Here is a 23690-nt window from a genome sequence, read left to right on the forward strand (position 1 = left end):
AAACTGTATTGCCTAACATAGTAACAGTGCCCCCCACATAAGCAGTTATGCCCAATATTTGCCAAATAGTGGATGAGCCACATATAGTAGTTAGGCCCATCTGTACCTCTATATAGTAAATGGGTCCTCCATGTGCTTCCATGTAGGTAGCCTCCCACCTCACTCAGTAAGTAGTATCCCCTAGGTTGCAATCTATCTAGTAGTAAGCCTCCCATACACAATCCCCCGATAGTAAACACCCTCCCCTGTAGGTAATCATCCCTCTGTAGGCAATTAACCTCCTCTGTAGTCGATCCCCATGTGGGTAAGCCCCATCTTCTCCCCCCCCCCCTTCCATCGCCCCTCTATGAAATCCCCTCTTAAGGAAATTCTCAATCTTCAGGCAATCCCCCTGTAAGTAAGCCCCTGCCTCCTGACAGGCAATACCCCTGTAGTAAACAACATACCCTGTAAGTAATCTCCCCTGTGTAGGCAATACCCCCTGTGCTAAACACCTCCAAATGTAGGTTATCCCCCTGTAGGTGTCCCCCCACCTTTTGTTAAAATACACATACTCACCTGGCTTCAGCACCATTTCTCAGCTTCCTCTTATCCTCCAAGCCCTGTGAGTGCTCTTGCATAGTCACAGCACCTGGAGTGGGGTAGGGGGCGTGCCGGCGCATCCCTCATGGGGCCTTGTCTTTAACTCTTTCAGTCTTGCAGCGTGTAAGTGAGAAGCTTATATGCTGCAGAACTGCAAGTGTTAAGGACCAGAACATGGGACATTTGTGCCTGATCAGCTCCTGCACTGGTAACCTCCAACCTCTGTTCTGGGGCTGCCGGCAAATTGCAGGACTACGGTGTGCGGGTCAGAGGTTCATCAGTGCAGGAAGCCAAATCTAACCTGCTAATAGCCCCTTATAGCGCCCGGGACGCTGAAGGGGCGCAGAGTCCCCACAGAGTCATCCAGACCGCTCCTTCTAATGATAATCAATGGGGCGAATGGGCTGGATGACTCTGCGTGGGCGGGACAGTGCTCCTGAAATTGCTCCCTGACGAAGATTAAGCCGTCTAACAGCGTAGGGTTGGCGTTAAGAAGGAAGGTTAGAGTCATACCTTCCTTCTCAGTGTCCCTGGCGCTATAGGGGGTTATCAGCAGGTTAGATTCGTCTAACTTGCTGATTCCCTTTAAAGGGGAACTAATCACTAAAGAAAATGTCTATAATGCTATGGAGACATGCTGACACATCACCCAGCACAGTTCCCAAATATATGCATCCCGCGCTCAATGTTAATGAGGGCCAAATAGTCATGTGGGCATTTCAAATTGCTAAGTAGTCATGGTCCCAAGTCACAGACAGTGGTCTCTGCCCGCCCCACACAGCCTCAGCCCGCCCCGCTCTACAGCCATTCTTTTGTCTTCAGGTCGCCACCCCATTTTCTTATTTAAAAAAGTCCATTAAACCTCATTATCTGCTCAAATTAGAGGGGAACTATTAGCAGGTTCGACTAATCAAACCTGCTGACAGCCTTCTAAACCGCCAGGGACGCTGAGGAGGAAGGTACTGTATGTGTGTTACCTTCCTCCTCGGCGCTGGTTAGTCAGGGTAATCTTCGCACTGTTAGGAGCACTACCGCATCATTGCCCGCCCCCTCCATTGATTATCATTAGAAGGAGCAGGCCAATGACGTGGCAGTGCTCCTAACAGTGCACCGGAGCAAAGATTACTCTGACTAACAGTGCTGGACCGTTGCCGAGGAGGAAGGTAACACACATACCTTGCTCCTCATTGTCCTGGGCACTTTAGGGGACTATCAGCAGGTTAGATTCGTGTAACCTGCTGATAGTTCCCCTTTTATCATGAAAGTCAAGAGTGATTACAAGCAGAAAGACAAAAAATGGGTACCATTTGACAACCTGACAAAGACACCTGCAGAGGGTGAGAATATGGCAGCAAATCATTCTGGATACAGGACCAATAGAACAGGATCTATTACATGCACCTAGCTGATCATGCTGGGACACACTGATATATAGCAGCACTATATTAGCCTTTATTACCCTAATGTGACATTGGCCTACGGGGGAGGCTATGGACCCTGAAATTGCTTTAGTGGACTGAACCAAATAAGCTTAGCTGCTTGCAAAAGGTCAAAAGAAGCCCAGAAAGCTGCATACTAACCATGGCCGGAATGAACAGTTCTTTCCATTTTCCAGCTGTTGATTTCCTTTTATCTCATTTTATGCACAATTTGAGAAATATGACTAAATTGACCACCTTCCGCACTGTAAACAAAGCTACATTGGGAAGAGAACACTTCTTCCCCGCAACTATATTTCTCATTTCTTCTTGTCTATATCTTGCTTCAATTTAAAAGGGTACTCGGCAAAAAAAAAATCCTTTCAATTCAACTGGTTTCAGAAAGTTATATAGATTTGTAAATAACTTCTATTTAAAAAATCTCCCAGCACTTATAAGCTGCTGTATGTCCTGCAGGAAGTGGTGTATTCTTTGCAATTTGACACAGTGCTCTCTGCTGACACCTGTGTGCGTGACAGGGACTGTCCAAAGCAGAAGAAATTTCCCATAAGGATTTGTTACAGTTCCTGTCAAGGACAGAGGTGGCAGCAGAGAGCACTGTATCAGACTGGATAGAATACACCATTTCCTGCAGAACACACAGCGGCTGATAAGTATTGGAAAACTTGAGATTTTTAAATAGAAGTCAAATACAAATCTATATAACTTTGTTGATTTGATTGTCATTGGAGTTCCACTTTAATTACAATTACACTCTGTGTACACTGCTATACTATAAGAGGAAAGGCCCTATAACAGTAAGCGATTATCGGCCATTACGTTGGCCATGATTGTTATCTTTGGTAAAGTACAAACGAGGAGGATAGCAACAATCTGCTGCCATTGTTCCTTATAATAGGAGTGGTGGCAGAAGACCGTTCCTATCTCCAAAGGGCTCCCCGGATTCACCCGCTCGCTGTCGGCACGTATAATAGTGCCAGCAGCGATTGGGGAATGAGGAACAAGCAAGCACTAACCTGACAGGTCGGCGCTCCCTTGCTTCCTCTGTAATAGGGGCTGAACTTATGCTGCGTTTACACAAAACGATTATCGCTCTAAATTTAGCAATAACGATCGCATTTGAGCGATAATCGTTTTGTGTAAACACTGTAAACGATCAAGCAATGAGTGAAAAATCGTTCATTTTGATCTTTTAACATGTTCTCAAATCGTCGTTCGGTAAAAATACGCAGATCGCTTTATGTAAACAGTCGTTCAAAGATTCACTCTATGTAAAAGATGGGCTTAAGCGATCTTACAAACGATCGCAATAACAATTTTTCTTACGAATTTTCTAACGATTTATTCGTCTAAACGCTGATCGTTATAAAAACCAAATCGTTGCTTCAAAATCGTTAAACGATCGATTGGGCGAATTATCACTTTGTGTAAACGCAGTATAACTTGTTGGATTACCTGATACTTGCTCGTTGTCAGTTGACCCTGTTGTGTCAATTAGCACTATGCTCTGTGGTAGTTTTCCATCTTCTCCGGAAACATATATGACATCATCACTATCAGATACATCCTGATGAGAGACCATGAACCATAACACATTATAGGAGAAAATGACTTTTTGTAGATATATTTGCACAGCCTACCTATACAATAACTGTTTTGCAATTGGACAAAAGGCTAAAAAGATAAAAAAAAAATAGTGCATAAAACCACTTCTATGTGAAGATATATCTCAAGGACAAAATGGGAAAAAATACAGGGTAATTCTACATAAATATGAGTACATTTATAACTCCATAGTATTACTTACACTGAGCCACAGCCAACATCTTAGCCCAGAGCTGAATTCATAATGATGCTGCTTCAGAGCTCAGGATACATACATAAATATATTACGCTGTTTATCATGCAGTGATGATAATTCCACTAAAATAGCAAAATGACTAGCCTTCTGAGTAGACTTCATGTCCACACACGGCTTTATCAGAAGACAGGTTTGAAAATGAAAGTTCAATGGGTTTACATACCAGCAGCGGAATTTTCATTACTCTTGAGTATGTGAGTTTAAAGGGTTACTCCAAGGAAAGTTAAAAATCCGGGAAGAGCAGTGGTGGTAGGAAAATAATAAAGTGATACTTACCTGTCCCAGTGCCCCTGCAGAGACACCGCTCATAGTCTCCTGTATCTCCGATCCTGCAATGTCCCAATGCCACTCAGAAATTCCTGCTCAGCCAACCAGCTGAGCAGGTAGTTTCTGTGGTGTCATGGATCCAGGATTCAAGAGATCAGAGGCTGACAGTGATGCAGTGTTGTGTGGGCACCGGGACAGGTAAGTATCACTTTATATTTATATTCCCACCAGCGCCTGCCCTCCCTGGATTTCTACCTTTGAAAACAACTGGTAAAGTTGGTAAACTTGTTATGTGATAAAGCCGTGTGTGGACATGGCATGTCATCACTGCATAATGAACAGCGTAATGTATTTATGTATGTATGTATTTTGAGCTCTGAGGCAGCATCATTATGAATTCAGCTCTGGGCCAAGATATAGTCTGTGGCTCAGTGTAAGTAATATTATGTAGTTATAAATGTACTCATATTTATGTAGATTCATCATGTATGTATTCCCATTTTGTCCTTGGGATACTACCTCTGTAATTTGCATAAAACTTCCATATTTTGGCGCCAAATGATGTCTGTCCGAAAAGGCCAAAAAAGAGGTCGTGGGGACATAGCCATGAAGTGTAAAATTGCCTGTAAAGGTTTCGATGACAGGCATTAATGCAGCCTCTGGATTTGTTCAAGTGACTATGGGCAGGGCTGAATTAACAGCTGCTGCTGCCCTAGGCAATAAACCTGAGGACGCCCCATCTTGGGGAGCATGGGGGACAGTGGTTTCAGCCACAAGCATTTCTCTACCTGTAAAAAACATTTTCTGAATCATGTTTTTCATGGTCTTTAGCTGCTTAAAACATAAACAAATTTCCACATTGAATCAATGGTTAGGGCGGTCTGCGTATTATTTGAAGGAATTCTCACCACAACAGGATTGGTAAATGGGTATTCATTAGCTCCAGACCTGAACAACTCCTTTCTCCTTTCTGTGTTTTCAATCCACTCCTGGTTTTGGTTGCAAAATACTGAGCAAAATACTGAGCAAAAATACTGTGTGGGAACATAGCCTAAAATAAAGGTATAATACGGCTGTAATTTTGAATTCCCTTGAGATCAAAGAGAAAGTGGCCATCAGTGTGCACACTTAAAGAATAACCACCACAATTGATTACCACTGCCCAAATAATGAACAGGCTCATCATTTATGACCTGTTTTTGCCCAATACGCCAATAGTTTTTATTACGACTGTATTTTCTTTTCCTTTTTTTTCTCTTTTTTTTATTGTGTGTGAACTTTAATATCCCTGTAAACATTACAATTTGAGGGCACGTTCACCTACTGTAAGAATAAGGGGAAAATAAGGACAACATTTTGATAATTACGTCTGTATATAACGATCATGCTCTTTGTTTACAGCCATAATTATTAAAGTACGGCTGTATTTTCTCCTCAATTTCTGGTGTGTAAACATAGTCTGAATCTGCAGAATTAAAGGGTACTCTGGCAAAAAAAAATTTCTTTTAAATCAACTGGTTTCAGAAAGTTATATAAATTTGTAATTTACTTCTATTCAAAAATCTCAAGTCTTCCCATACTTATCAACTGCTGTATGTCCTGCAGGAAATATAGTTCCTGACACGGACAGAGGTGGCAGCAGAGAGCCAAATGTCAGACTGGAAAGAATACACTACCACAAGACAGACAGCAGCTGACAAGTACTGGAAGACTGGCGATTTTTAAATAGAAGCAAATTACAAATCTATATCACTTTTTGAAACCAGGTGTTTTGAAAAAAAAAATATTTTTGCTGGAGTACCCCTTTAAATTATAACATGGAAAGTAGTCATGATTTTTTTTTTTTGCATCCACCCCCAATACATTTTAAGATTATGCACCCCAAAACTACACTATTAGGCTATGTTCACACGACGTATGAGACCGGCCGTACCGTGACACCTGGCCGGATCATCTCAGCCGGTACTTAAGTACAGGCCTGATGATCTTTCCGGCCGCGGAACTCTAAAGCGGGCGCATCAGCGCGCGCCCGCATCAGAGCTTCCCATAGCGCACAGTGAAGCGAGCGGCCGGAGCCGCTCGCTTCACTGTGTGAACTAACAGGTCTTTCTGCGGCCGGAATTTACTGAATTCCGGACGCAGAAAACTAACATGTCAGTTTTTTCTGGCGCCGCATGGGATCCTGGCCGGAGCGCATACAATGTGTATACGCTCCGGCCGGGATCCCATTGCAAATAAGGCTATGTTCCAACCCTCAAAACTACGGCCGTAGTTCTGCGGCGAGAACTACGGCCGTAGTTTTACGTAGTGTGAACATAGCCTTAAACAGCACAAACAACACATAGTAATGATTAATTACAACTGTCCAAATGCAGTCAAAACGTCACATTAATTATTTTTTTTTTAATGATACATATAAGGCAACAACACAGCAGATTAAGGAACATGAATGGAATATAATAGTACACTGATGCCGAATGCATATAGTATAGTGATAAATTGAGGTGCTTTAAAAACAAGGTTATCTTGGAATATAAATAGTAAAATGCAGCGTGTGCTAATGTCATGCTTAGTTAAAATGTCAAATTTGGAGGGAGAACATCCATGGCCAGTTAATTCTACACTGTAAACCTTACCATTAGCCTCTTATAAATATAACTCGTGCCGCCCACACCGGATGCATCATTTTTATATCTTATTAAATAGAAATTTGTGGTGTGTGAAAGCACAGCACTGTAGCACATATGTTTTATTACAATTGTATCTGCTTCATCTTGTGCAAATTCACCTTAATTCTCTATTAAAGCTCAGGGTGAATCAGGGATTTGTAAGGTGCAGCTTAGAAACATAACGTATCGATGCACAAAGCAAATTTCAAGGGATTAAACACTCTGCAGCACTGTGTATGCAAGGTCTTATCCACAGATTTTACACAATGAAACCTATATGAGACAAGACAAAATTGCACAAAAAAAATGGTGTCTTATGGGGTGGGGTGGGATTGTTTACACAGAACAGTTGGAAGAGTCTAATGGTCTAATTATACAGACAGATTTATCTGACAGATCTTTGAAGCCAAAGCCAGGAACAGACTATAAACAGAGAACAGGTCATAAAGGAAAGACTGGGATCTATCCTCTTTTCAAATCCATTCCTGGCTTTGGCTTCCAAAGTCTGTCAGATAAATCTTTCTGTGTAAACACACCCTAAGGCTATGTTCACTTTGTGCGGTGTGGACATAGCCTTACCTTCTGTGGGATCCCGGAGCGGAGCGTATACACATCAAATACGCTCCGGCCAGGATCCTGTACGGGGCCGCAAATAACTGACATGTCAGTTTTCTGCGGATGCAATTCAATGAATTGCGGCTGTAGGAAACCATGTTTCCGGCCGCTTGCTTCATTGTGTGCTGTGGGAGGTTCTGATGCGGCCAAAAGATGATCCGGGATGATCCGTACAGAGACCGGCCGTTCCGTGGTCCGGCCAGGGTCACAGAACGGCCGGTCTCTCACATTGTGTGAACATAGCCTAAGGGTCCTTTTATACCAAAAGATTCTCAGCTGCAAAAAAAAAAAAAAAAAAAAGTTTCCTTCCCCCCTGCTCCCTGGTGCTGCCCCCCTGCAAGGTGCTGCCCTAGGCACTGGACCATGGGTCCCTAGTAGTAAATACGGCCCTGTCTACCGTATCTTGCTTTGCCCTTCATACAGTAGCCGCACAGAGCAGGGATGTGGCCGTTTTTCAGCCTCCACCCACTGTATGCGGCAACCGCAGATTCTCCAGTCCAGTTCTGAAGTGTTTCAGCACCCGTCCTACAAAACGACGTCCGGCGTATAAGACGACCCCTGACTTTTGTTAAGATTTTTCTGAGCTAAAAAGTAGTCTTATATGCAGGAAAATACAGTAGTTACTTTTAGACTATAGTTCATCTAGTGATTGGGTCCAGCAAATGTAAACTGTGGTATACACTGGCATATTGCTTGGCTGGTCTGCCAGTATATACCACAAGAATAGGGCTAGCTTTAGATGTGAACCTAGCCTTACTCTATTACATACCATATCCATACCTAATACAGGAGAGCTTAACGTATTGGAGTATTTCATATACAACAAATCCCTAATAGCGTTAGTTCTGGAATCCATCCCTGCAAGAGCCAATTTTGCAAACCAGGAATGATAAAATATATTTGTGTCAAATAATGCTTTCATCTCGAACAAGAGACAATTCAGAGTCATTTATGTACAGGAAAGCCCTGGGGTAGGTTTATTAATATTGAGGTCCTGACACTCCAGTATGAGCCGGCACCACAGGGGAAATCAAAAGAGTCCATACAAATTAGAATGATCCCCAACACAATATATTTACTTGTATTAAAATCTGCGGGTCCAATTCTGTCTGCTTAGAAGTACTCTCTAACTCATCCAGCGTCTCCACTTTCTTGGTGTCTGGATTCCAGGATCCCAACAGTGCACACGATTCATGTTCTTTTCTCTGTAGAGAGACAAAAAAAAGAGAAAAAAAGCATTAAAAGTTGGAAACTGGTCTATAGTACAAATAAAAGGCCGACTGGGACATATGCAGGCGTGAAAGTAGCTGCAAGCGCAACCAGAAGGGGAAGGATAGGTTCCCTGGCATTCTGTAAGGGCTTATTTCCACATCCCGTATATTATGGAGGCTACAGACGGGTAGGCCCTGTAATGGAGTGTTTCCCCACCTGGCATGGTGTATCCATATCAAGCTGGGAGCGGGGAAACTGTCACTACAGTGCTGCAGAGAGTCAAGCAGTTTCCCCGCTCCCTGCATGATATTGATACATCATGCCAGGTGGGGAAACACTCCATTACAGGGATTACCAGTCTGTAGCCTCCGTAATATACGGGACGTAGGAATAAGCCCCAACTTGTTACTAAGCCTTCAAGGAGAATGTATAGCCAAACCCAAAAATGAGATGTCAGGGGGTATGTACTGGGCACACACACCTCTCAGCATAAAGCATTCATACCCCCTCACTGTATGATTACTCCCATCACTCCCATTATTAAAATTAAGTTCCCACCCATCTGACTATTAACTGAATAGTTAAATTATAAACCCATATATCTTGAGAACAGTAGGGCATATTAGGAGACTACAAAAAGAGGGCACTCTAAGCAATTTAACTTCAACCTCTTTTTTGGGTTAGTTACAAGTCCTGATTTCAAAGTAATTCCATTTGCGCTTGTTATCCCCTATGCATAGGGGACAGGGGTCAGACCACTGGGGAATCCCCACTGATTCAGAGAATACAATCACACAGCAATCGAATGCAATCGCCAACCCCTCCATTCATTCTCTATGAGGCCGGGGACAAGCACTGAACTTTCAGCTGAACTCTCCATTCACTGCATCCCCGTTCTTGAGATCAGTGGGGGTCCTAGTGGTCTTACCACCCATGTTCACCCCATTATCTCCACTCCCATCAATAGGAGATAAAAGCCCAGATGGGAATACCCCTTTAAAGCCAACCTGAAAGCATGACCGCTGTCAAAACAATGAAATCTTAAAGCGAATGTACCATCTGGTACATCGCTTTAAGTTTTTTACATTAATAGACCAGCGCCAGTGCGGAGATGCCGTTGCCGCGGTCCTTTTTTGGACCAGTATCTGCGCATGGCGCTGGTCTATCCCTGGGCACCGGATGACTTGAAGCACTGGAGGTGGGCCCGCCGGCCCCCACTGTGACGAAACCCCCTCCACTTAGTAAAGTGGCTAATTTTATTCTAATGGAGCCGCATCACAGAGGGGAGGGGGTTTCATCACTCTGGGTGCCGGCGGCCCATCTCCAGTGCTTCATGCCAGGCTGGTGCCTGGGAATAGACCAGCGCCATGCGCGGGAACCAGGCCACGGTTGAAAAAAAAGACTGTCCCACCGGCATCCCCACACTGGCACCATTCTATTCATGTAAAAAACTTAAAGCAATGTACCTGATGGTACATTCGCTTTAATACTGCACCTCGAGTATGCATGGTTATAAAACATGCGTGACAGAAAGGACCTCGATTCTGATTCCATGGAGGTTGGGCACATTTTTCATCAAGTGCAGTTCCTAACTATGGATACCCAAAGTTCTGGATTAAGAGTCGACTGGCAGGAACGCTTTAAAGAGTACTGAGTAAGGCCAAGTTCACACATAGCATTTCCGTCAGTCTTATGATCAGTATGTTTTGAACCAAAACCAGGAGTGGGTTGTAAACACAAAAACTGTGTGAATCTTTTCATTACAATTTTGTCCTGTCAGTTCCACTCCTGGTTTGTCCCATTACTCTGCTGCACCATTATGTCAGTACAGTAGCGGGAAGTTTTGAACAGGTTCAGAACTTCTGGCATCAAAATGATACATAGATGCCGGTAGTTCCCAATGTCGGTCTACTGTTTCACCGTATGTAGGGGTCTCTAATTTACAGGACACGGAAACGCAGCCTGAAAGCAAATGTTTTAAATAGTTCACACTGGCATGGTGGCTTCTATTTTATAGGATCCCCTATGATTTCACGCTCCAACTGATCTGTAATAGGTCCGTCAGGTTTTCTTTCTTTTTTACTAAGTACATTTTTTTGTTCTTTATAACAGAAACCTGACAGAAAAGAACGGAAATTTGAAAAGACCAAAAATTGTATTTGGATAAAAGGAGCAGACTGGCACTGACTGGAGTTCACGTAGTGGTATGAAATAGATTTGTTACGGAGAGTAGTTTACTGAGCTGTTTATTGATATACATGCGGTCTGGGCTTGCAGACCTTCCACCATTAGGGATTGTGCACTTAAGTTTAACAACTTGTTGTGTTAGTTTTTATATCTTCTTAAAGAACTGTGGGGATAAAGCAAAGCCTTTCCTTCTGTAATGATTTGCTGCTTACATCTTCGGGGATCTTTCAGTTTTGAGTAAAATAGAAAATATAAAGAAAACCAGGCCCTGGTATGAATTAGACCTAAATGACTTCCACTTTAATCTGTTTACAGTATGAGGGGAGGTTACTCCAGAGGGTCCGCATGAGGAATAAACCTTCAAGCTAATAGCAGTTAATTAAACTCTGACTTATTTAAATGACAGTAATTTAAAACTACTTACAATCCAATCTCCCTTCTGCGTATCCCAACCCTTGTTAACGGTCCCCCGGGCATCCTGCACGTCCGAGGTCATAACTCCCCTTTAAAAGCAACCCTGCCACCCCCCTGCTCCCTACTTTACTGTCAGTAAATAAAGACACGGGAGAAAGCAGCCGACCAAGACAACCAAGAGAATAGAATACCCAGGTGGATTAGGAGCCCTTTTATCTACCAGGAAAAGTGAATTATTGTATTTAAGTAGGAAAATTTCATGAGCTGAGCAAATTAAGTAAATTGGGGTTCACGCAAACCAGAATATTCAACATTTGAACCCTGCTGCCTGGAGGAGATGGATGCAGCCACCAGGCTGCCGGGAAAACGTGCATGGATACGGTTTTCCAGGAAGCCCAAGGGCTTGATTTTTAAAGGGAATCTGTCAGCACCTGGGCTGGTCCCAAGGTGCTGACAGTGTCGTGAAGGTGTATGTCCCTTGATGTGTGTGGTACCTTTCTTTTAGCCAGCAGTGCAGTAGATTTTTCTTATTCTTGCCCGTAACTTGTTGTGGTGAGGTGTTTGTGCCACACTCAGGCACGCCTCCCCAACACTTCTCCTCCCTGTTTGCTGCCCGGCCTCCTCCTTCCTGATGACGTTGCTGGAGTCGGGCCGCGCGCTGACTTGCCAGTATGCACATGCGCCCTGGGTGTGTCGGGTATTGCGCGCTCCTGCATCCCAAATTGCGCATTTTTTGGCACGGTTTTACCAAAATTGAAGCAAAAACACAAATGTGGAAATCTAGCCTTAAATTGGTAATGTCATGAAAAACAAAACTTGACCTGTTAGAGCGACATGTCAAAAGTTTAAAGCTGGGTTCACACTATCTTTTTGCAATCCGTTGAAAAAAAAAAAAAGAAAAAAAAAAAAACTGATGCATGTGTGTGCATCTGTTTTGATCCGTTTTACCATTGACTTCCATTATAAAAAAAACGGATCAAAACGGATCCGTTTTTTTTTAACGTACACAAAAACGTAGTTGACCTCTTTTTTGTGTCTGTAAAAAAAAAAGGATACGTTTTGATCGTTTTTTTTATAATGGAAGTCAATGGAATATCGATTCAAAACGGATGCACAAAAACACATCAGCGGATTACAAAAACGTAGTGTGAACCCAGCCTAAACCGTGACTGATCAGTGTAATTTTCCGACAGCACAGACTTGGACGGCTGCGCATTTGAGATAACACAGAGCCAGGAAAGACCGCTCAGGGTGGACACTTCGCCCAACTCATTCTTCTTATCGGTAATGGTCTGGACACTTAGATCACAACTAGAGGTGATCAAACCTCGAGCATGCCTATGGATGTATCCATGTTTTCCAGACAGCCTTAGGGCTGCATCCAACTTCTTGACATGTTAAAAGTCTTTTTTCATGGTTGGTACTCTTTAAGACATGTGAACATTACTGACTGATCGAGGCATGTCATAGCCTCAAGCATGCGCTGACAGTGTCACAGAGGTGTGTCTGTGACACTGTCTGCACCCGTCCCTAACAGCCTCTGCCCGCCCGTTTTGCGGTCGATGCCGTATCCTCCGGCCACCGCCTGCCTCCTCAGAAATGATTGACAGCGGGAGAAGGCGGGCTTTATTGTGCTTGACTGCAGCTACCAATAAGACCTTGATATTTCTCTGCACAGAAAAAGCAAAAATGACACAAAAATAAAAAAAAAAATACATACATAAAGAACGACTTTGACGCCATTTGGCCGGAATCTGTCTTCCTCCTGAGTTGCAAATAGAATATGCATATTGTAATATAACAGACTAGACTAGAGCTAAAAAAACACCAAATAGGATGTTTAATACACTTTACATTGTATTTATAGACTTAATTGTGAGTTGCATGAACAGTCTAGCACCACAAGCTACGCTACTTGGGTATCTCTGGCGTAAGGGAAATCTTCATAATGTTTTATCCTGTAACTAGCATTAAGCATAAAACAGCTAGCTCGCCTATTTTTTGGTTTTATGACCTCCTCTGGTGGCAGCAACCAGCACAGGGGGGCAGAACTGCTCAAGGATGGACGTTCGTCTATCAAACGTGTAGCACATCCTGTGGGTATGCCATTAATATCCAGATGGGAATGCCCCATTAAAGAGGCACTGTTGGAGAAAAAAAAAGTCAACAGGGATTGTGATCGCAAGCAGTTTTGCAATATACTTGCTTTACTTTTTTTTAAAAACGTTTTCTATGTTTAAATCAACATTATACATATGGCCACTAGTTGCCTTTCTTCACTGCACATGTGTACAGCTACTGCACATCTGCATTCAGTAGCAAAAAATCCTGGGGGTGCTTGCATTGTATGATCAGCTCTCTTGTCACACAGCACCAAAACCTCTGTAACCACACAGTGACAATATACGTAACAAAAATGTCAGGTACAACACTGAAGGGCATGAGACAGGAGATCCCCTAACACTGACACCCATGCCGCTGTCCCTGCCTTCTTACGGCTACTGCTCTAAGTGACAGTGGACAACTGGGTGACAGTCCCTAGCCTGAACAGGTGTACACACAAAACCCAGACAAGAAAAAACAAACACAATAACTCGGGATCAGGTAGCAAGGTCGGTAATAGACGGTTGGTGCAGTACAAAGTCGTAAGTCAAAGGGAAAGTCGATAAGCCAAAAACCATAATCAGAAAACCAGGAATACACACATCAGGATAAATGCTAGCTTAGCCACTCTCACAAGGAGGCTCTATCTCAGGCAAAGAAGGACACACAGGGGAGCATACTCATGGAGACTGGCGTCCCAGCTCCAGAGCGTGATTGGGGCTGAGACTTCAGCTCCAACTACATATCCAAAGTTGACTGGCGATACCGGCCGCAAGTCAGCTAATTCCAATGGTGAGCACCTGTGCCGTTCGGACGGCGGTGGTGAAGCCCGGGCTGCGGCAAGATCAAAGGACGCTGCCACTGTGCCCCTAGCAACCGGCTGGACCGGTCATCAGAGACGCCATCATTGCGCTCCCTGCAACCAGGACGGCCGCATGCTCCGGCAGTGACGGGAGCCAGGTGGGACGGCTCCTGACAAAAGAGCAAAAAGAGCATTGTCTCCTGGTAAGCTGATAATTTCATTAGTAAAAGGTAATGACATAATGAGAGTGCAAAGGACTGCGACTACCTGGGTTTGGTCTCTTTTTTGGAACAGAGAAAACACAGGCACGGAGGGAGCATGAAGCACAGTTTGGCCATATAGATAACATTGATTTAAACATAGAAAACCTAAAAGAAAATAAAAGGAGCATATTGCAAAACTGCTCGCGATCACAACCCTTCTTGAATTCTTTAAAAAAACACTTTAACAGAATGCAAACATGGTGTGGTATTTGAACCCTTTCAACGAAATACATGATAAGGCCTAATCCTTTATTTGTAGTGAGATAAATGATACCTATGTCCATCCCGTATGGTAAACATTTTCCTTTTTTCCCCTTACGGTGAACGTGTCCAGGCCAAAGTGCTCTCAAAGGTTGTTTAAAAAATAGAAATAAACGCATGCCTACGGCCAACAAAATAACCGACTATAACAGAGACTGAAGAAGTCAGGAAATTATAAGCGGCACTTACAATAATCCGCACTGTTAAATATAATTTTACACGAAAACCTCAAATTTCAGATAATGTCTAATTCATTTGTGTATTGTTGACATTTCCTGAACATCAGTAACGCGACGCGTTTCCATCCTGCTCGGTGTGTAATTATTTAGCCAGCACTGTACAAAGGCCTGGAGACTGGGGACAATACCTTAATCAGACTGATAGGAAAGTAGATTACAGGAAATTACCTGCTATCGGCTGCAAGGAATAAAAGCCCCTGTTTAGCCACACTAAAAACAGGATGATTAAATCTATTTTCTGGCACCAATTACCTTGACAAATCAACATTTTCTTTGGCAAAAGGAGCTGCGAGAATTTGATGCACAAAGAAACTTTGCAACGAGAAACAAGAATACGGGAGTGAACGAATGGCAGTTTCCAGCGATTCCACCGCGAAGCTATGTAATTGGCCTAGAGAGAAAAGTGAGCGTCCGTGGTGTGGAATGAAAGGTGGAATGACAATGGATATTTTGAGAATATATTTAGAATTGATATTGTTAGAAATTGTTATTTAATGGGTTTTCACATCAAAGTGATACTGTAATGGATACAGTCATGGAGGCGGGGCTAACGACTACTGTGCCCTCTGTCGAGCCTAGAGACAGTGCTTAAAACACAAGACCATCTTCATCAGCATTTCATGAGGCAGAAAGGAGGGCGCGGTAGTCGTTAGGCCCACCTCCATGACACTGTCGACCGACAAAAAACGATTAAAGGAGAAGTCCAACCAAGTACTTTTTTGTTTTAAAGGCAGACATACCCTTAGGGCTAGCGAATGCTGGGTAATTGTAAAGGACAACTCCGGCCAAAATCTATTTTTTTTTGTTATTTCATAAGCAAGGACAAATTCTTAATCTATATCATAAAAATCAAAGTCTGTCTATCTGTCTGTCCTTCTGTCTGTCTGTCTGTCTGTCTGTCTGTCTGTCTGTCCTCTATAGACTTCCAAACGCCTGAACCGTTTGACCCCAAATTTGGCACACAGATACATTGGGTGCCCGGGAAGGTTATTGCCAAGGTCCCGTCCCCGCCAGATGTACAGGAGGGGAGGGGGAGGGGAAAGAGAGGCGCCCAATAGAGATGAATGGGAAAATCTCCTCACTGCAAACACAGGTGATATAATTAGCTGCAGCTGACACGGCAGTTGGAGCCTTAGCAACCAATAGGATTACTGCTTTCATTTTCACAGGGAGCAATGGTTGCTAGGGAAGCTGCCTCACAACATCCACAGTAATAACTGGTAGACCCCCTACTCCATGTATACAGGACCCCCTACTCCATCTATACAGTACATGTATACAGGACCCCCTACTCCATCTATACAGTACATGTATACAGGACCCCCTACTGCATCTATACAGTACATGTATATACAGGACCCCCTACTCCATCTATACAGTACATGTATATACAGGACCCCCTACTCCATCTATACACTACATGTATATACAGGACCCCCTACTCCATCTATACAGTACATGTATATACAGGGCCCCCTACTCCATCTATACAGTACATGTATATACAGGACCCCCTACTCCATCTATACAGTACATGTATACAGGACCCCCTACTCCATCTATACAGGACATGTATATACAGGACCCCCTACTCCATCTATACAGGACATGTATATACAGGACCCCCTACTCCATCTATACAGTACATGTATATACAGGGCCCCCTACTCCATCTATACAGTACATGTATAAACAGGGCCCCCTACTCCATCTATACAGTACATGTATATACAGGGCCCCCTACTCCATCTATACAGTACATGTATATACAGGACCTCCTACTCCATCTATACAGTACATGTATATACAGGGCCCCCTACTCCATCTATACAGTACATGTATACAGGACCCCCTACTCCATCTATACAGTACATGTATATACTGGACCCCCTACTCCATCTATACAGTACATGTATATACAGGGCCCCCTACTCCATCTATACAGTACATGTATATACAGGACCCCCTACTCCATCTATACAGTACATGTATATACAGGGCCCCCTACTCCATCTATACAGTACATGTATACAGGACCCCCTACTCCATCTATACAGTACATATATATACAGGGCCCCCTACTCCATCTATACAGTACATGTATATACAGGACCCCCTACTCCATCTATACACATCTATACAGTACATGTATATACAGGACCCCCTACTCCATCTATACAGTACATGTATATACAGGGCCCCCTACTCCATCTATACAGTACATATATACAGGACCCCCTACTCCATCCATACAGTACATGTATATACAGGACCCCCTACTCCATCTATACAGTACATGTATATACAGGGCCCTACAGGTATACCAAACTGTGACTGGGTAACACTGCCACACCAGACCTGACCAATACCGCCATACAGTGCTGGATAACACTGTCATACCAGACCTGACCAATACCACCATACTGTGTAGCATAACACTGCCATACCAGACCTTACCAATACCGCCATACTGTGCTGGATAACACTGCCATACCAGACCTGACCAATACCGCCGTACTGTGCTGGATAACACTGTCATACCAGACCTGACCAATACCACCATACTGTGCTGGATAACACTGTCATACCAGACCTGACCAATACCGCCATACTTTGACTGGATAGCACTGCCATACCAGACCTGACCAATACCGCCAAACTGTGACTGGGTAACACCGCCACACCAGACCTGACCAATACCGCCATACTGTAACTGGATAACACCATCATATCAGACCTGACCAATACCGCCATACTGTAACTGGATAACACCGCTATACCAGACTTGACCAATACCACCATACTGTGACTGGGTAACACTGTCATAACACACCTGACCAATACCACCATACTGTGACTGGATAACACTGCCATACCAGACCTGACCAATACCGCCATACTATGACTGGATAACACTGCCATACCAGACCTGACCAATACTGCCATACTGTGACTGGATAACACTGCCATACCACACCTGACCAATACCACCATACTGTGACTGGATAACACCACTATACCAGACCTGACCAATACCGACACACTGTGACTGAATAACACTGCCATACGGGTAAATACGACCCTGCAGGTATACAGGACCCCAAAACTATACACTACAGGTGCACGGGACCTCCACAAACTATATACTACAGGTATACAGGACCCCAAACTTTACACTACAGGTATACAGGACCCCAAAACTATACACTACAGGTATACAGGACCTCCACCAACTATATACTTCAGGTACACAGGACCTCCACCAACTATATACTACAGGTATACAGGACCTCAAAACTATACACTACAGGTATACAGGACCTACACCAACTCTATAATACAGATATACAGCACCTTCACCAACTCTATACTACAGGTATACAGGACCCCAAAGCTATATACTACAGGTATACAGGAACTCCACCAACTATATACTTACTACAGGTATATAGGACCCCAAACTATACACTACAGGTATACAGGACCTCCACCAACTCTATACTACAGTTATACAGGACCCTCAAACTATGCACTACAGGTATACTGGACCCCCGAACTATATACTACAGGTATACAAAACCTCCACCAATTATACACTACAGGTATCCAGGACCCTCAAACTATAAACTACAGGTATACAAGACCTCCACCAACTATACATTACAGGTATACAGGACCCCCGAACTATACAGTACAGGTATACAGGACCTTCACCAACTGTATACTGCAGGTAAACAGGACCTCCCTCAACTATGCACTACAGGTATACAGCCCCCCCAACTACACACTACAGGTATACAGGACCCCCCCCCCCCCCCAACTATACACTTTAGGTATACAGCCCCAACTATGCACTACAGAACCCCTCCAACTATGCACTACAGGTATACACTAATTCCACTGATTAACTTAGATGAAACAATACCTTTAGCTTGGCCTCTTGGGCACCTCAGAACAAATCTAATTAAAACACTGACACTTTATACCCCGGCAGCGCCGGGTACATTTTCTAGTAATATATAAATATATTAGGAATTTGTCTAACTTTGCTTATGAAAAAAACATTAAAAAAATAGATTTTGGCCGGAGTTGTCCTGTACACTGACCTCAAAATCAGTGTGAATTTTGTTTGGAATAAAAAAAAACTCTTATTGAGTTTATGGTATTCCCTTGACTTACACAGAGTGAGGCCATGTTCACATGGGGTATAACACCGGCCGTTCTGTGACTGCAGTACCAGCCGGTGATCTCTACTTCTGCTGAATTCCAGTGCTGGCGCGGCCAAATTCACCGCCGGAGCCGAATTTACCGCCGGAGCTGCATGCTCTATTGTGTGAACAGACAGGTTCTCTGCAGCCGCTATTCAATGAATAGCGGACATGTCAGTTTTTTGTGTGCCTGCTAGCGATCCGCCTGGAGTTGCAACTAGCTGCAACACAATATAAGTTAATTATTAATCATGGCCGTGTTGGAAATCGGCAACAACGGCCGTGATTAATACTAAACTTACATTGTGTGAACATGGCCTAAGGGTGCTTTTACGTGGCCGGATATAGGGCCCTGCAAGGACACAAGCTCACTTGCAGTGCCAGCGCTGCCAGCATTCTATTCATTCTCTATGAGGCTACAAATGCTTCTGAACACTGATCCCTATTCTTGGATTGGTGGGGGCCCCAATTATTGTATATAAATTATGCCAGTAACTGTATGTAAATGGTCCATTATACTTCTCACTATGTGAGCTGACAAGTCACTGACGGCTGAGCTCCCTCCCTCAGCTCAGAAAATTCACTTGTTACTTTCTGGAGTCTGCCTTAAGGCCATCTGAATTATGCAGAGGGTGCACATGTACAGAAATGAAGAATACCTGTAATTGCTCTCAGCATTACAAGAAAAATCTGTGGACTAGTTAAAAAAATGAGAACATGGTATAAGACATGGCACCGTGCTACCGTCAATTCTATTAGGCTAGGGATTCACAACTATTCTCAGTTGTAGGACCAGGAACCATTGTGTCTGCTAGACCTTCTGTATGTATTATGAACCAAGGCAGGTCTAGTATGGTGTCAATAGAGGCTGGATGTTGCAGAGGCTGTGAGAGTAGAGATTCTGCTTGCTTGCTTCTTCCAGAGAGGGCAAGTGATGGTGGGAACATAATAAAGTCATACTTACCAGTTCTGGTGCCTCCACAATGCCTCTGCTCACTGTCAGTCTCTGGCCTCCTTATCTCCTGGGTTCCAGTGTCATCACAACCCAACAGGAACGACCTGCTCAGCCAGTCAGTGACTGCAGAGGGGTCCCGCTTCAGTCAGATCGGCTCAGTGGGTAATTCTGATTTCCGGGACCTGGAAATCCAGGAGACCAGTGAAGGATCATGTGCAGTGGCGCTGTAGGGGCACCAGGATTGGTAAGTATCACTACATTATTGTAACGACTGGAGTTGTGGATCTGCTGTACCACCGCTAGTGATGGCGTAAACCTCACCAAGGAACGAAATCTAAGGGGCTGCTAGTCTTCACCAGTGCCCACTGCAAGGCAGGAAGCACCCCTGGCTTGACTTGCTAACGGCGGCGGCCGAGGTGCAGCTGGAGACGTAGGCAGGCAGGAACACAGCAGGATTCACAGCTGGAACCACAGGCAGCAGGAACCACAAGCAGGAACCACGGGTAATGATCACAAGAGAGCTGGGACCACACGCTGATGGGAAGCACGCAGAGGCTCCAACACCAGGGTCAGGAGAAGGCAAGTGCACAGACCAATTATAGGCGTACTACCTCTTTAAATCACAGAGAAGCAGCGTGCATGTTCCAGGAGGTGGGAGCACGCGAGCCAACAGCGGGGAAGCCAAGAACAGGAAGCAGGAGTGCAGACACATGAGGCGCCCTGCGGGGCTGAAGAGGCAGCAGTGCCAGACCCCTGCACATGGGGATCGTGTCCGCTGGTGCCGAGGAGCGGGAGAAGCAAAGGGGCGGCCTGAAGCACGGACCAGCCGTGACAGTTATTATGTTCCCACCACCCCCTGCCCTCTGTAATTTTTTACATATACCCGGAGTTCTCCTTTAAATTAAAAAAAGGCATGTTAAAAAAATGGCAGTACTCACGTTCCTGGCAGGAGAGACCATGTCCACCATTTTCCGCATCTTATCAAATAAGATGCTTTTATTCTGCAGCGGCTTATTGACATCATTAGGATATGGGCTAGCTATGGTACATTCGGTCTTGAAGGTAGAATAAGACTCTAATCCTGAATTGAAGTGTAGATCAGGATCAGGAAGACACATGGCATCGGGAGGAAATTCCACCTTAAATTTGTCAAACAAGCCCAGTGGACTGTGGCAGTCACGATCCTCTGTCTTTGAAGGGTTCGCATAAAGTAGGTTATCCATGCTTTAACTTCCTGAAATGGAAAATGCACATTTGCTAATAATGCAGAGAAATAATTTGATCAACTTTGACTGATGCTTAAGAAATGTGGAACAAGTGCTTGTCAAAGTGCAGACCCACTGGTGGCCAACTGGTGACCTTAAAGGCAATCTGTCACCATGAAAATGCTACCTAAGCTATCGGCATCATGTTATAGAGCAGAAGGAGCTGAGTAGATTGATATATATCTTTGTGGGAAAAGATTCTGTATAACTTGTAATTTATTGACTTAAAGGACAAGTGCCATGAAAACCTTTTTCCCAGTAATTGAAGCACATTACAAAGTAATATACTTCAATCACCTATCTGCCTCCCTTCCCTGTCTTTTCCCCCCTCCACCCCCCACCAGGAAGTGTCCTGACTCACACAGACCTGATTACTGTCGTCACCGTCACCAGGCAGCTCCTTCTTGTGAGGATGAGTCATCAGCAGGAGGGCTGCTCTAGGTCCTGTTACAGCAGCCCCCCCTCCCCAGTCCAAGTGATGGCTTGCAGTTGTTCAGCCAATGGGAGCTGAGCAAGCTGAGTCACCTGACAAGGCAGGGGAGGGGGGAGGCTAGTGTAACAGGAGAAGGAGCTGAGAGAAGAGCTTGGTGACGACAGTAATCAGGTCTGTGTGAGTGAGGACACTTCCTGGTGGGGGGTGGAGGGGGGAAAAGACAGGGAAGGGAGGCAGATAGGTGATTGAAGCATATTAGGGTGCGTTTACACAGAAAGATTTATCTGACAGATTTTGGAAGCCAAAGCCAGGAATGGATTTAAAATAGGATAGATCCCAGTCTTTCCTTTATGACCTGATCCCTGTTTATAGTCTGCTCCTGGTTTTGGCTTCAAAGATCTGTCAGATAAATCTGTCTGTGTAAACGCACCATTACAGAGTTATATAACTTTGTAATGTGCTTCAATTACTGGGAAAGAGTTTTTCATGGCACTTGTCCTTTAAATCTCTGATGTTTCTATGCTAAAGAGTCCAGTTCATTAGGTGACTCCGCCCACTGGACTCCTTAATACAGGATGAGCAGGGATTTCAATCAGCATGTTGCAAGATATTCTGAATCTTTTCCCATAAAAATATATATCAATCTGCTCAGCTCGTCCTGCTCTATAACACGATGGTGATAAATTAGATAGCATTGTCTTGGTGACAGGATAATGTCTGCGGAAATCCGTCGGCTGTCCGCGCGCACGGCTACGCGCCTTTCCGCCGGCTCCATAGACACCATTCTATGGGCCGGCATATTCCACTATCCGCCGAAAGAATTGACATGTCACTTCTTTCGGCGGATAGCGGAATACGCCGGCCCATAGAATGGTGTCTATGGAGCCGGTGGAAAGGCGCGCGGCCGTGCGCCCGGACATACTGCGGAATTCCGCTGATATTATCCAAGTGAATTCCTCAGTATGAACCCAGGCATAGGGTGAAGCGATCTGTAAATTTTGAGAACATGTTGAATAACCAAGATGAACGATTTCTCGCTGGTCGTTTGATTGTTCTGTGTTTACACAAGCCGATTATCTCTCAAATGTGATCGTTATCGTGATATTTCGAACAATAATTGTTCTGTGTAAAAGGACCATATCTCTTTAATGACCAAACAATTTTCTTCCTTTTTTATATCATCACCTTCCAAGAGTCATAATTTTCCTGTCAACATCCTCATATGACGGCTAGTTTTTTGTTGGACAAGTGCTTTTTTTCATTTCTATCCTAAATAATCTATACTTCTATAAGTCCCACAAGATGACTTTAACATGATATCTCTTGATCACTACACCTGATACACCCAGGGTCCTTCATTTACACAGAGAGATTTATCTGACAGATTTCTGAAGCCAAAGCCAGGAATGGATTTGAAAAGAGTAGAAATCTCAGTCTTTTCTTTATGACTAGTTTTCTGTTTATAGTTTGTTCCCGGCTTTGGCTGCAAAAATATGTCAGATAATCTGTCTGTGTAAACGCACCATTAAACAAAAACTGGTCTCATTTGCCTATGGCCACCATTAGAACAAGTGAACTCTCATTTATTTATTTTTTTATTTGGTGCAATATATTATAGACAAAATGAATAAAAAGAAAACCCAATAAAAGTACAATTTTTCCTACAAAATCATAAGGCTTCATCAAAAAAAAAAAAAAAAAAATTCAAGGAGAAAAGGATTATTTTTTAAAAATGTCTGCAGCATGGCAATAAAAGTGAGCGGTTGTAGATTTTCGTGCACTGCACATAATAATCTCCAACACTGCGGATTTATTGCAGATTTGGTTATTTTTCCCATTTAATTCCATTGAGAAAAAAACAGGATGAGCGGTATGCAACATTATGGGACATGTGTACGGAGACATGTATATATAC

At 43.8% G+C, this 23690-nt stretch overlaps 1 protein-coding gene across 4 annotated transcripts in view; it reads right to left on the reverse strand.

The window, feature by feature from the left end:
• Positions 1-23690, reverse strand: part of SPOCD1 (SPOC domain containing 1) — a 75821-nt gene that overhangs the window by 51633 nt on the left and 498 nt on the right. For 3 of the 4 annotated variants that reach the window (XR_011363202.1, XM_069971326.1, XM_069971328.1), the window contains exons 2-5: positions 21016-21311; positions 12967-13011; positions 8513-8638; positions 3477-3588 (exon numbers count right to left, since the gene is read on the reverse strand). Coding sequence is in view for 3 of the 4 variants with exons in the window: in XM_069971326.1 (XP_069827427.1) it covers positions 3477-3588; positions 8513-8638; positions 12967-13011; positions 21016-21300 (568 nt within the window). In the remaining variant the exon portion in view is untranslated. The remainder of the gene's footprint in view (positions 1-3476; positions 3589-8512; positions 8639-12966; positions 13012-21015; positions 21312-23690) is intronic. The other variant, XM_069971327.1, reaches the window with a different exon arrangement.

This window comes from Dendropsophus ebraccatus, chromosome 5 (genome assembly GCF_027789765.1).
Source record: "Dendropsophus ebraccatus isolate aDenEbr1 chromosome 5, aDenEbr1.pat, whole genome shotgun sequence".
Classification (NCBI taxonomy): Eukaryota; Metazoa; Chordata; class Amphibia; order Anura; family Hylidae; genus Dendropsophus; species Dendropsophus ebraccatus.